The sequence below is a fragment of the Barbus barbus genome (genome assembly GCF_936440315.1).
Source record: "Barbus barbus genome assembly, chromosome: 32".
Taxonomy (NCBI): Eukaryota; Metazoa; Chordata; class Actinopteri; order Cypriniformes; family Cyprinidae; genus Barbus; species Barbus barbus.
Genome location: NC_136760.1, coordinates 23330970 through 23342033, shown reverse-complemented (window position 1 = coordinate 23342033; position 11064 = coordinate 23330970). Strand labels below are relative to the sequence as shown.

At 40.2% G+C, this 11064-nt stretch overlaps 1 protein-coding gene across 1 annotated transcript; it reads right to left on the bottom strand.

The window, feature by feature from the left end:
- Window positions 1-345: 345 nt before the first annotated feature.
- Window positions 346-3045, bottom strand: LOC306852268 (zinc finger BED domain-containing protein 4-like). The gene is made up of 3 exons (XM_079388982.1): window positions 2893-3045; window positions 2746-2808; window positions 346-2257 (listed from the first exon to the last, which is right to left on the bottom strand). The coding sequence occupies exons 1-3, from the start codon at window positions 2915-2917 to the stop codon at window positions 861-863; spliced, it is 1485 nt and encodes a 494-aa protein (XP_079245108.1). The 5' UTR covers window positions 2918-3045; the 3' UTR covers window positions 346-860.
- Between the last annotated feature and the right edge of the window lie 8019 nt (window positions 3046-11064).

The following is an 11064-nucleotide window of genomic DNA, read 5'->3' as shown; positions in this document are numbered from 1 at the left end:
GAAATTTGCTTTAGCTCTGTGCACTTTTTAATGCTTATTCAACAGATCTGACTGATTAGATTCCCTCAAATATTAGATTTCAAAAAGTAAGTTCTTCTTAATAGGTGGAAGACCTACAAATAATTTAACTGCGGCTTAGTAACCGTGATGACTTCTATAAGCGTGAAACATGAACAGAACTGCTCTACCAAAATGCTTTCTGACTGAAATGCACACATTCTCAGTTTTTAGGATTTTCATGGAAATACATTGGGGGAGCAGATTTAAGATGAATGTGAACAATAAGGTAAGAACACTATGAGGTGACTTTAAATGCATGGTTTGACTGATGTAACAAACAAGAGAAAAAGAAAAATGTTATATTTTATTTTGTGCTTCAATGTGGTCCTATAGCATAGATGTGTTCATACTGCCATCTTGTGGTCAATCCTCATTTAACAAGTATAGCTTAAGGTAACTGACAAACAATATTTTCATAGACAATCTCAGTCTTATTCTGCCTTTTTTAAGATGGGTTTTCTTTTCAATGCAAGTTTATTTACAGGTTAATCAAAAATGTTTGTAAAATCTGTTAAGACTGTCGGCACTTTTTCAGTAGTTTAAGTGGCAAGCAAAGTCATTTTCATGAATAATATACATTGTACATATTTTCACTGATTGATTATTGACTATCGAAATGACAAAGTAAATACTCCCTAAATACAAATATCTCTTAATTAACCACTATACCCCTTACAATATATATTAACTGATGTGCTGGTAGCATGATAGACAATAATAGCTAATATGTCATGTTTTGTGAATGTTCATCTTTCACAACAAACAGGCTATGATCGTTTTCCCATTTGTTAAATAATGAGTTAAGAGAGGAAACGGTTGCCATTTAGAAACAGCATCATATTTAGATGTTCTGGATCCAAGCTGCTTCTTCGACTGGCCACGAGTCTGGCTTTCTCCATGTCAAAGGCAACATCAGCTGGTACCGCGGTAGACACAACAGCCATGTATTTGCGTGCAACTTCACTCAGGTACCAGTCTTCATCTTTTGGGAACTTCCAGAATGCAAGAGGATCCCAATTGCTCTGCAACACTTTCTTTTCCAAGTATCTTCTCAGAACCTCATCAAAATTGTCTGGCTGTCTAAAGCTTCTCCCTTGATTCTCTTCATCCAGGTGTTTCATTTCAGCAATGATTGTTTTCTTAATGCGGGTGGAAGTCTTCTCAGAGAGAGCGACGTCTCTGTATCTCAGGTCAAGGGAGGTGCTCAATGTCAACCAGTCATTTTCTTTGGCTCTACTGAAGTGATGATTTAAACGTTGCGCTAATTCCTTGGCAAACTCATTTCCGCTCTGCAACTCTTTTAGCTTCTTCCTTATGGCTTCCACCTGTGGTATAATGTTTGACAGTGAGTGGTATCGTTTTGCTGGTGATATGACATCCTGGAATGCCTTCAGGGATATTATTGTCTTTGTTACGTTTTTATTTTCATGCTCACTTAACAATAAGTCAACGTTAAAGTCAATTAGCACTAGGCGTATGGCCTCATGCTGTTGTGAGATTCTTTCTAGCATATTTAGCGTAGAAAGCCATTTATCACCTTTGGACTGAACCAGGTTATGTTGCGGTAACTTCAGCATTTTTTGCGCCTTGTTGAGGTGACCTTGTGCCTCAACATTAGAAAAATGCTCTGATATTTTACAACATCTTTGCACCAGCTCTTTCCAGTCAGAAGACGCCTCAAGCGTCTCCTTGAAGACCAAATCCAGTGTGTTGGCAAAACAGGGTATGAGATCCCATCCTGCCTTTTTGATGTCTTTCTTTATCCCATCTTCATTTGTCACTACCACTTTAATCTTGCTTCCAATTCCCCATTTATCTGCTATTTTCAGAAGCTGTCCAACAAAGTTACTAGGTTTGTATTCTTCGGGTAGAGGTGTGGTGTCCAAAACATATGATCGCCGAGTCCATGTGTTATCAATCAAGTGACAGGTAGTTGTCATATAGGTTTTGTTTGCTGTGGTGTTCCACACTTCAGAAGACAATGCAACGGTATCTACACTTTCTAGACCTTTTTGCACAGTGTGTATCGTTTTGGAAAACAATTGCTGAAGCTTTAAAAGTATATCAGTAGATGATAGTGGATAATGGAACCTTTCACTCATAGACTTGTAGAAATGTAAGAAGCCAGGCTCCTCAACTATGGTATGTGGATGTAAATCTGAAATAATCATATCCAGTGAGGGGTTCCATTGGTCACCTGTAAAAGAAAAAGCAACTCCTTTTATACTGTGTGTGGAATTTTTTTTTTTTTTTTTTTCTTTTTTTTTTGTGTCTCGAGGATCAAGACTTTTGGTTAAAATGTAAGAAAAAGTGTGTGTGTCACGTGCTGTCATTTTTAGTCATCTAGCATCAACTAACACAGCTCAAAAATGAACTTTGTTCATTTTTAAAGCCAGTATGGTCAATAGATTTATGGTTTTAGAACACCGCCTTAAACTTGTGCTCGCGAGTACAAACTCGTCTGGTAGCACACTGTACCTGTGCATAATTTAGTATTGAATAATTATGACCATCCAGCACAGGATTTTGAAAGCAAAAGTATGCATGGTTTGATTTTAAATTTAAATACAGATGGTTTGATTTTAAGAAAAAGTTAAAATTTGTGAATCAGATTGCCCATTTGTTAGCGCTCCATAAAGAGAACCCGGTGGATTGTTTTTCTTTTTTTTCGGCTTTTGTTCTCACCTCTTTTTCCCCTGTGCTGATCCTTCATGTAGGGTCTGTATCTTTGAACCCGTCTGGTCCTCCCTGTAGATATACAGTATACCTATGATTTCCTTAATTTAACAGCTTATTTTTCCTATAACTTCTTATAGAAAAGTAAACACTCACCAAATGAAGATGTAATCTGTGGCATTTTCAACAAGTTTGTAAGCAAGTGTATATAAAAAGAAAACTGTCCAACTTCTCAAAATGCCCTGGAATGAGTATCAAAAGCATCCAGTTATGGAGGGAGTAAAATTGCTTGTGGCTTGGTTTAAATGTAGCTCCACCTTGCCTGCCTCGCCTTATTTATTATTCAGTTTCGGTTGCATTTCTGAGAAAGTTGTTCTGATCTCTTTCTTTTTACTTTTTTTGGTTTAGTTTTTTTGGTATTGTCTCTGTGTTGGGCTCGCTCACTGTGTTTTGTAAGGTAGTCTACTATATTATTTGTAACAAATTAATAAAAAAAAAAATTTGGCAGTTTTTTTATTACATTTTAATTCATAGATTAATACATATATTTCACAGACTCTTACAGGTTTGGATTTTGACATTTTAAATTGTGACTATATTTGAAAAATGTACAGTGCTGATCATTATTTAAATAAAGTATATACATAATGTGTTCGCTTCATTGGTTGCTGTTCAAAAACAGGATCATATTGACATTTTCTGGCTCCAGACAGTTTCTCCTGTCGACAAGCTGTGATTCTTGCAGCTGGTGCACACGCTCCACTGGAATAGCAGTGGAGACTACTGTGAGGTACTTGCGGGCCACCACTGCCAGTTTTTTAAACTCTTCATTGCTCTTCCAGAATTCAAGTGTGTTCACTGAAATGCTTGTTGTTTTCCAGTACTTTTGAAAGACTGACTCTTCACTTTCGGTGTCATGACTGCAGTGCACTGCAGTGTGTGTATCTCCTCTGATCTGTTTCCTGATGTCTGCTGCGATATCTTCAATGCCAGAGTCCTGCAGAACGGTGGTTTTGTATCGTGGGTCCAGTGCTGTGCTAACTCTAAACCAAAGGTTTTTCTTGATGTTACCGATGTGATGGTCACACCTCTCTGACAGTTTTTTTGCTATTCTGTTCTCCACCATCCATTGGTTTCTCAGCCTCTCCTGCAGTTTTTGAACCAGCGGTATGATGTTTGAGATGGGGCTGAATCCTCGACTTCCTACTTCCTCTGTGGTGTCCTTCAGAATATTCAGCACTGCCACAATGTTTTCAATCATTTTTCTTTCAATCTTATTCAAGCAAAGATCATCCACTCGTGTGTCAACAAAAACCTTAAAAATGGCTTGCCACTGCTCTAAGATGTTCTTCAGCATATGGAGAGTAGTAAGCCACTTTAGACCACAGGATTGAGTCAATTGACTTTGCCTGAGATTGAGAGAAGCACAGTATTGCTGGAGTTTTTGTGAGGCTTTGTCACTTTGGTGGAAAAACGCAACTATTTGCTGGCATTTCCTGAGTAGAGATTCGTAGTTGATTCCCTCTATGGTTTCTCTGAAAACTCTATCCAAAGTATGAGCAAAACAAGGCATATAGGTCCATCTGCATCCATTGTTATGGGCCTTCCTTATGCCATCAATATTTGTGACCACAATCTGAGATTTTTCTGTGACGTTCCACTCATTTGAAATTCTTACGAGGCACTCTACTGCGTTCTCTGCTGTATGCTTGGTGAGTAAATGAGCTGTATCAAGCACATACGATTTCAGCTTCCAGTTTTCACTGATTAAGTGACAGGACACTGTCAGATAAAACACCTTCTCATTGGAGCTCCACAACTCAGCTGAGAGAGCGAGGTTACTTGCGCTATTGACTGCGTTCTGTACTTCCACCCTCTTCTGCCTGTAAAGGTTCTGAAGTTCATTTCGGATCCACGAGGCATTTAACTGAACTTCTGAAGAGGATTGTAGAGTCCTTGTGAGATGATGGCTTGTCACAGAACTTAAGGGCTGCAGATCCTTTATAATTGTATTCAAAACTGTCTTGCCATTTGAGCCATAACCTAATTAAAATCAAATACATTAAATTAGAAATAAAGTAGTCATACTGAAGATTTTTTTTTTTTCTCAAAGTGATTTTATAAAAATCCATTACACCCCACCTCTGTTTGTCGGCAATTCTTTCTGATCATGGTTCTGTTGAGCATGTAAAGTAGGCCCACCATGGGACCATTTTTTTCCTGTGTATGATGAACAGACAAACATATTTTTGTATTACCATATGAGAAAGTCTTGTTTTCATTGATTTTAATGTTTTAAATATTTGAATGTTCATGTTGATTTTGGTTTCAAAATTTAATTTGTATTTATTTTCATTTTTACTTATTTTTTTTTTTCTTTCTTTTAGGCTACTGACTGACTCAGGAACTGTCTTGACTCACTGTCTAAACAAAACTTAAATATGAAGGACTTTGCAACTTAACCATTAGTTAAGATTTAACTATTCTTCATGCTGTCAAACCACAAAAACATAACATTGTACACAACTACAGCATATGTTAGGTAGCCTATTTACCTTAATAACGGTTGAACACAATGGAAAGCTATGGCCTATATAATAGCAATAACTTTAGGCTAGTTCTGGGACCGTATGTACGTCTATACGGAAGAGGCATGAACGTATCTCTTTGGAAATGTCGATGACTTCTTCCTCTGTGGAAATCATTTGCTAGAGGCGAAAACAAAAATATGCACAATTCAATTGTGATAGCCTATCTTTTTTGTTTCACAAAAGGCCAAGCCAAAACAAACCCTTCTCATTCTGCCAGTGTGCCATTTGATTTTTAAAACGTTGCCTTTAAATAGCTTATTTTTATAGTAAATTTACATTAACACATCATTTGCTTTGAACAAAGCAATAAAATTACTTACCGAAGTCTGCTCTGGTTTTGTACATGTCACTGGATAGTTTGGAGCAAAAGCAAACGGAGCTCACAGTCTGTGCTGAAGGGGTGTTCAGTTTAGCTTTCATTTTCGTGCACAAACATTTAAAAGTTAATTTGAGTAGGCAGTTGTGTAACCCGTCACTGACGTCTCTCGTGACGGGTTGTAGGAAGGGTGTGTGTTTGTGGTGTAATAACATGATGTTGATCTTTGATCGGGTTTTGACGGCTTTACAATGATTTAAAACGACACAGGGATTTGAAACAAGTTTTATGCATTTTATGCATTTTTTTTAAGCATACGGGACACCCACGCGCTGAAGGGGGGTTTACTGGACAGATTTAGCAAAGTGAGCAGGTGTTTTAATCCTAGAGAGGAAAAAAACAAAACATTGCGTCTGTGCGGACGTTTCTCTCTCAGCGTACAGCAGAGGGCACCATTAATTATTTTTTCCCTTTTTCTTTTCTTTTTCCTTTCCTTTCAAGACTAACGTTAACACCATTATCTATCACTGATTCTTGAAATAAGGGACAAAACATGTCCCCCATCAAAATGTTACAATTTGCCTTAAAAAACAATAAATTGTTTAATTTAAAAAGGCTTTAAAAGTTGGATATGAAAGACTTGTGTATGTTTAGACCCTTAGTTTTGTATATATTTATATTATTTCATAGTAATTTTATAAAATACCGGCACTGTACTATGAAAGCCCATGCAAATTAACTCGTCCTCTGTAGAGGTCACAGTATCAAACTGCAAAAAAAAAGGGTTTTAAAATGCCCAAGATGCACAAATATGAATATGAGGTTAATTGGATGGCTTAATAAAATATCACAAAATACTTAAAGTGAACATTGAATTATTTTATACATTAACAACAGCCTTTCAAAATCTGTCATCAATTCATGTCAACTCCGTCAGATATTTTTCAAATTTGAAATAAATCAGGCATATTTTGGTCAGCTTTAACCCTGAGGACCCCCTTTGACTTCTTTCTGTTGATGGATGCAGCAGTCCAACACATGATCTCGTATGTTTTAAAAATTTTTAAATATTCAGCAAACAAGTTGAAATCCCTGTGGTCACAGCTTTTGTGTCAACACTGTCTTCAAAGTAGGGGTGATTTTAATCAAGAATTTTGAAATAAAAGTTGGTATTTTGGTTTAGTTTAGTGGCAGCTGGCAACTGAGGAAAATCAAAATGGCTACCATCTATTAGACATGATTAAGTTGAAAAAACATGTTGTTTTGTCAACTCCGTCAGACGTCAACTCCTTGAGATATTTTGTCTGACGGTGTTGACCTGTAAGCTGACGGAGTGGAAAAGTGCTCCAAAATACTCATATAAATCTCACATAGTAATGTACAACAACTACATAACATGATAATATGATCTAAGTATACATGTTGATTGACTTAAAATATCTTAATATATTTAAAATATATTAAGATATTTAAAATATCTTAATATATTTTATCTGTACTGTAGGCAGACATGGCTAGACCAAAACTGTCAGTGGAGGAGCAAAGAAAAAGAAACAGAGAGTACCAGAGAAAAATGAGAGAAAGAATTAACAGTGACCCAGAAAGCAGAAGAGACCAGTTAGAAAATGAGAGACAGAGATGGAAGGACAGGGTCCAAAACAAAACAGTAAAACAAATAGGAGAATTAGGACCAAGAGCAAAGAGGCACCGCAGAAAGTATTGGAGGAAAGCAAAGAAAAGGTCCAGAGCTATGCAGAATAGACGGCTAAATTAAATAGACACCCCACCAGAAAGTCCTCTGGACCAGTCACATAAAAACTCCTTTTTTCCTCTTCACTGAAGCCTTTTCAATCACGCAGTGAAACTACACGTCCATTGGTTCGTGCAGTGCGATAAAAACAAACCAGTGGCACGGTGGCGGCGATGAGCAAGCCTATGGCTATGCAGCCCGCCAAAATGCGGGGGCTTCTGGCTATATAAGCGGCCGCTTCACCGCCGCAACTCAGATTTCTTCGAAAGAAGCGACTGAGGCGTGCAGCTCATAGCACGGCCAGGAATGCAGTACTTGTTCCCATATCTCAGGGAACTGAGGTTACATTAGTAAACGAGTATGTTCCCTGTCGATATTTCACTCGTACTGTGTCGTAAGACGCTGTATGGGAACCAATACAATCCCGCCGTGCTATGATGGGGAACGACTCAAACATGACTCCCATGGGAGGGCCCAGGGGAGTTAAAATTACACCAAGCACAGGCTGAGCCACCGGGTCAACCATGGCCTGGGTGTCGTCCCGAAGTAGACACTTAGTGCCCATAATATGGATCTTCCAAGAGAAGGAGGGCCTTGAGCAGAAATGGTCAAGGAATCCCAGAGATAGCTTATCTAGCCGGAACGGCGAATTTTAAGCAGAAAGGACCCTGGCCTGCAAGGCGGGGGACGTCCAGGTTGTAAAACCTCATAAATGCGGACGGCGAGGGCCAGCCGGCAGCCTCACAAATTTCTGAAATGGACACCCCGCTGGACCATGCCCAGGAAGAGGCGATGCCTCTGGTGGAATGGGCTCTAACTCCAATGGGGCACTGCAAGCCCATGGAGGAGTATGCTAGGGTGATAGCATCCACTATCCACCTGGAGATACTTTGCTTCATAACAGGGTGACCTTTAGCGCGGTTACCGAAGCTGACAAAAAGCTGTTCTGATCTCCTGAACGAGGCAGAACGCTCGATGTATACCCTTAGGGCCCTGATGGGGCAGAGCAGGAACAATTCCTGGTCGTCCATCGAGGGGGGGAAGCGCGGAAAGCGCTATGACCTGGGCTCTGAACGAAGTGGAGAGCACCTTTGGTACATAACCCAGCCTTGGTTTCAGGACGACCTTGGAGTTGTTAGGCCTGAATTCCAGGCAAGCAGGGTTGACAGAAAGGGCCTGTAAGTCTCCTACCCGCTTAACCGATGCCAGTGCCAACAGCAGGGCGGTTTTAAACGAGAGCGATCTCAGGCTCGCAGATTGCAGTGGTTCAAACGGGGGGCCTCTCAAGGCCCTCAGCACGGTTGGTAAGTCCCAAAGTGGAACTGTACAAGGGCGAGGAGGGTTCAACCTCCTGGCGCCTCGTATAAATTGGACCACCGCACCAGCAGCCCCTGCAGAAACGAGAGAACCACTGGAACCTCAGAGGTGACCGGATCCAAATCACGGTCTTGTCACCAAGCCGAGAAAATAGACCATTTCAGAGCATAGAGGCGTCTAGTAGACGGGGCTCTAGCTTCTGCCAAAGTGCTTAAGACACGCTCTGGGAGGACAAAAGGCTCCCGTTGAGCGGCCACACATGCAGGGCCCATAACTCGGGCCATGGATGCCACAGCATGCTGTTCGCTTGAGAGAGGAGGTCCCGTCTCAAGGGAATGGGCCACGGGGCTGCTTCCAGCAGCTGGAAAAGTTCTGACACCCACGGCTAGTTCCTCCAGAAGGGGGCTATTAGGAGAAGCCTGTGCCGTTGTTCCCTGACTTGTCTGAGTACCTGAGGTAGCAGAGCGATTGGAGGGAACGCGTAGAGCGGAAGACTGGGCATCCGTGCTCCTCATAAAATAGATTGGGCAGTGAGAGTTGTCTTCGGAGGCAAAGAGATAACTGATCGTACTAGAACGTGGTGGCCCCTTATGTCCCGCAGGAAGAATTGACAGGCATGGCACACTGCTAGCATTTCTAGGTAGTTGATGTGCAGACCCGCTTCCTCCTCAGACCAAAGACCGAAGGTCGGTTTGCCCTCGCACAGCGCTCCCCAACCCTTGTTGGAAGCGTCTGTCGTGACAACTTTCCTTCTGTGCGCCGTGTCTAAGATCACACCTCGCTTCAGCCAGAAAGGGTCCCTCCAACAGCTCAGGGCTGATACACAGGCCCGAGTCACCGCTATGCGATGGCGACCGTGACGCCAAGCTGAAAATGGAACCCTCTGCTTCAGCCAGAATTGTATGGGACGCATGTGAAGCAGACCCAAACGAAGCACTGGCGAAGCCGCTGCCATAAGGCCCAGCATTCTCTGGAAAGCCTTGAGCGAGTGGACGGTCCCTTCCTTGAAGGAGACCGCATGGCGCTGAATAGTCATGGCTCGTTCCGCTGAGACAGTTGCTGTCATCTGCACCGAGTCTATCCGTCTCGAACAGGCTGTTGGCTGAAACTGGAGCATCGAGGAAGGGGACCTTATCCGCCTCCTTCATCTCTGTCAGCGTGAGCCACAGATGACGTTCCAATACTACAATGCTGGACATAGACCGCCCAATGTGATTTTCATGTGTGCCTTAAAGATCCTGTCACCAGGTACTCTTTGTTTGAAGTTTGATACCCTTTCCCTTGATACTCTCTCCCTTTTCCATGTTAAAACTAGGTAAATATCTTTATTCAGTTTAATTCTCGATTAGTTTGTCAACACCGTCAGTTGTGTGTCAACACCGTTAGTTATGCGTCAACACCGTAAGATGGAGGTTTTTCATTTTTATAAAAAAATGTATGTTTCATTTGTTCAATTGAGTGTGTTCATGCATTTAAACACCAACTTATCTACATTTATCAGTGTCTTGTGTGCACAAAACCATTGATTGTATATATTAAAAATGAAAAAATTTGTAAACTAAATGACGGTAATTTAAAATGGCTAATTCCAAAACAATATTAAATAATATTAAAAGTGTATACAATGCAATTTATCACTTAACCTTGCTAAGGCACACAATTTCTACACACTTAAAGACTTTACAGTGTTGTTGAATTGATCAAACACACAAAAAAATACATTTTCATGTGTCAGACGGAGTTGACAAAAGTCAAGTTACTAAGTGAGTAAATTTAATTTTTTTAAAAAAGTGGTTAAATAAAAAACCTGTTCCTTTTCATGGTATGATAGATGAGACCCGTGTTTATGAAGATATCCAATTCAAATGAATGTAGTATGGATTTTTTGTTTGTCACTTTTCAAAAGTACTTTTGTCCCTTATCTCAAGAAACAGTGCTATACATAGTGACCTGTGGATTTCGCAAATGAGAAAGAGACGTTATCTCTGTAGGCCTACCTACTATATTATGCCATAGCCTATTATAATATATTATACTATTATCTGCCTACTGTTTTATAGTAATTTAAACAGTTAGCATTATTCCACGTTAAATTTTTAAAACCGTATAGTGTTTTTATTTATTTTTTTCCCCCACATGACCACTGGATGTAAGCGGCAACCAGAAATAGATAATAATCATATATTCACTATAATAGAAATAGATTATACATTCACTATAGTCAAAACAGTGATGTTTATTGTAGCTGTAGCCTACTTCTTGCCACTTCTTGTCATCTTCCGTTTCAAGTCATTTTAATAGACTAATTATTGGGCAGTTTGGTAATAGCCTAATAATGTTGTATTTCAGTCATT

Bases quoted from the DNA above. Each gene is read 5' to 3' on its own strand.
- LOC306852268 (XM_079388982.1), bottom strand. From the start codon at position 2,917: ATGCCACAGATTACATCTTCATTTG. The intron at 2,809-2,892 runs GTGAGTGTTTAC...GTATATCTACAG, and splicing joins ACAGATTACATCTTCATTTG to GGAGGACCAGACGGGTTCAA. The intron at 2,258-2,745 runs GTGAGAACAAAA...TTTCTTTTACAG, and splicing joins TCAGCACAGGGGAAAAAGAG to GTGACCAATGGAACCCCTCA.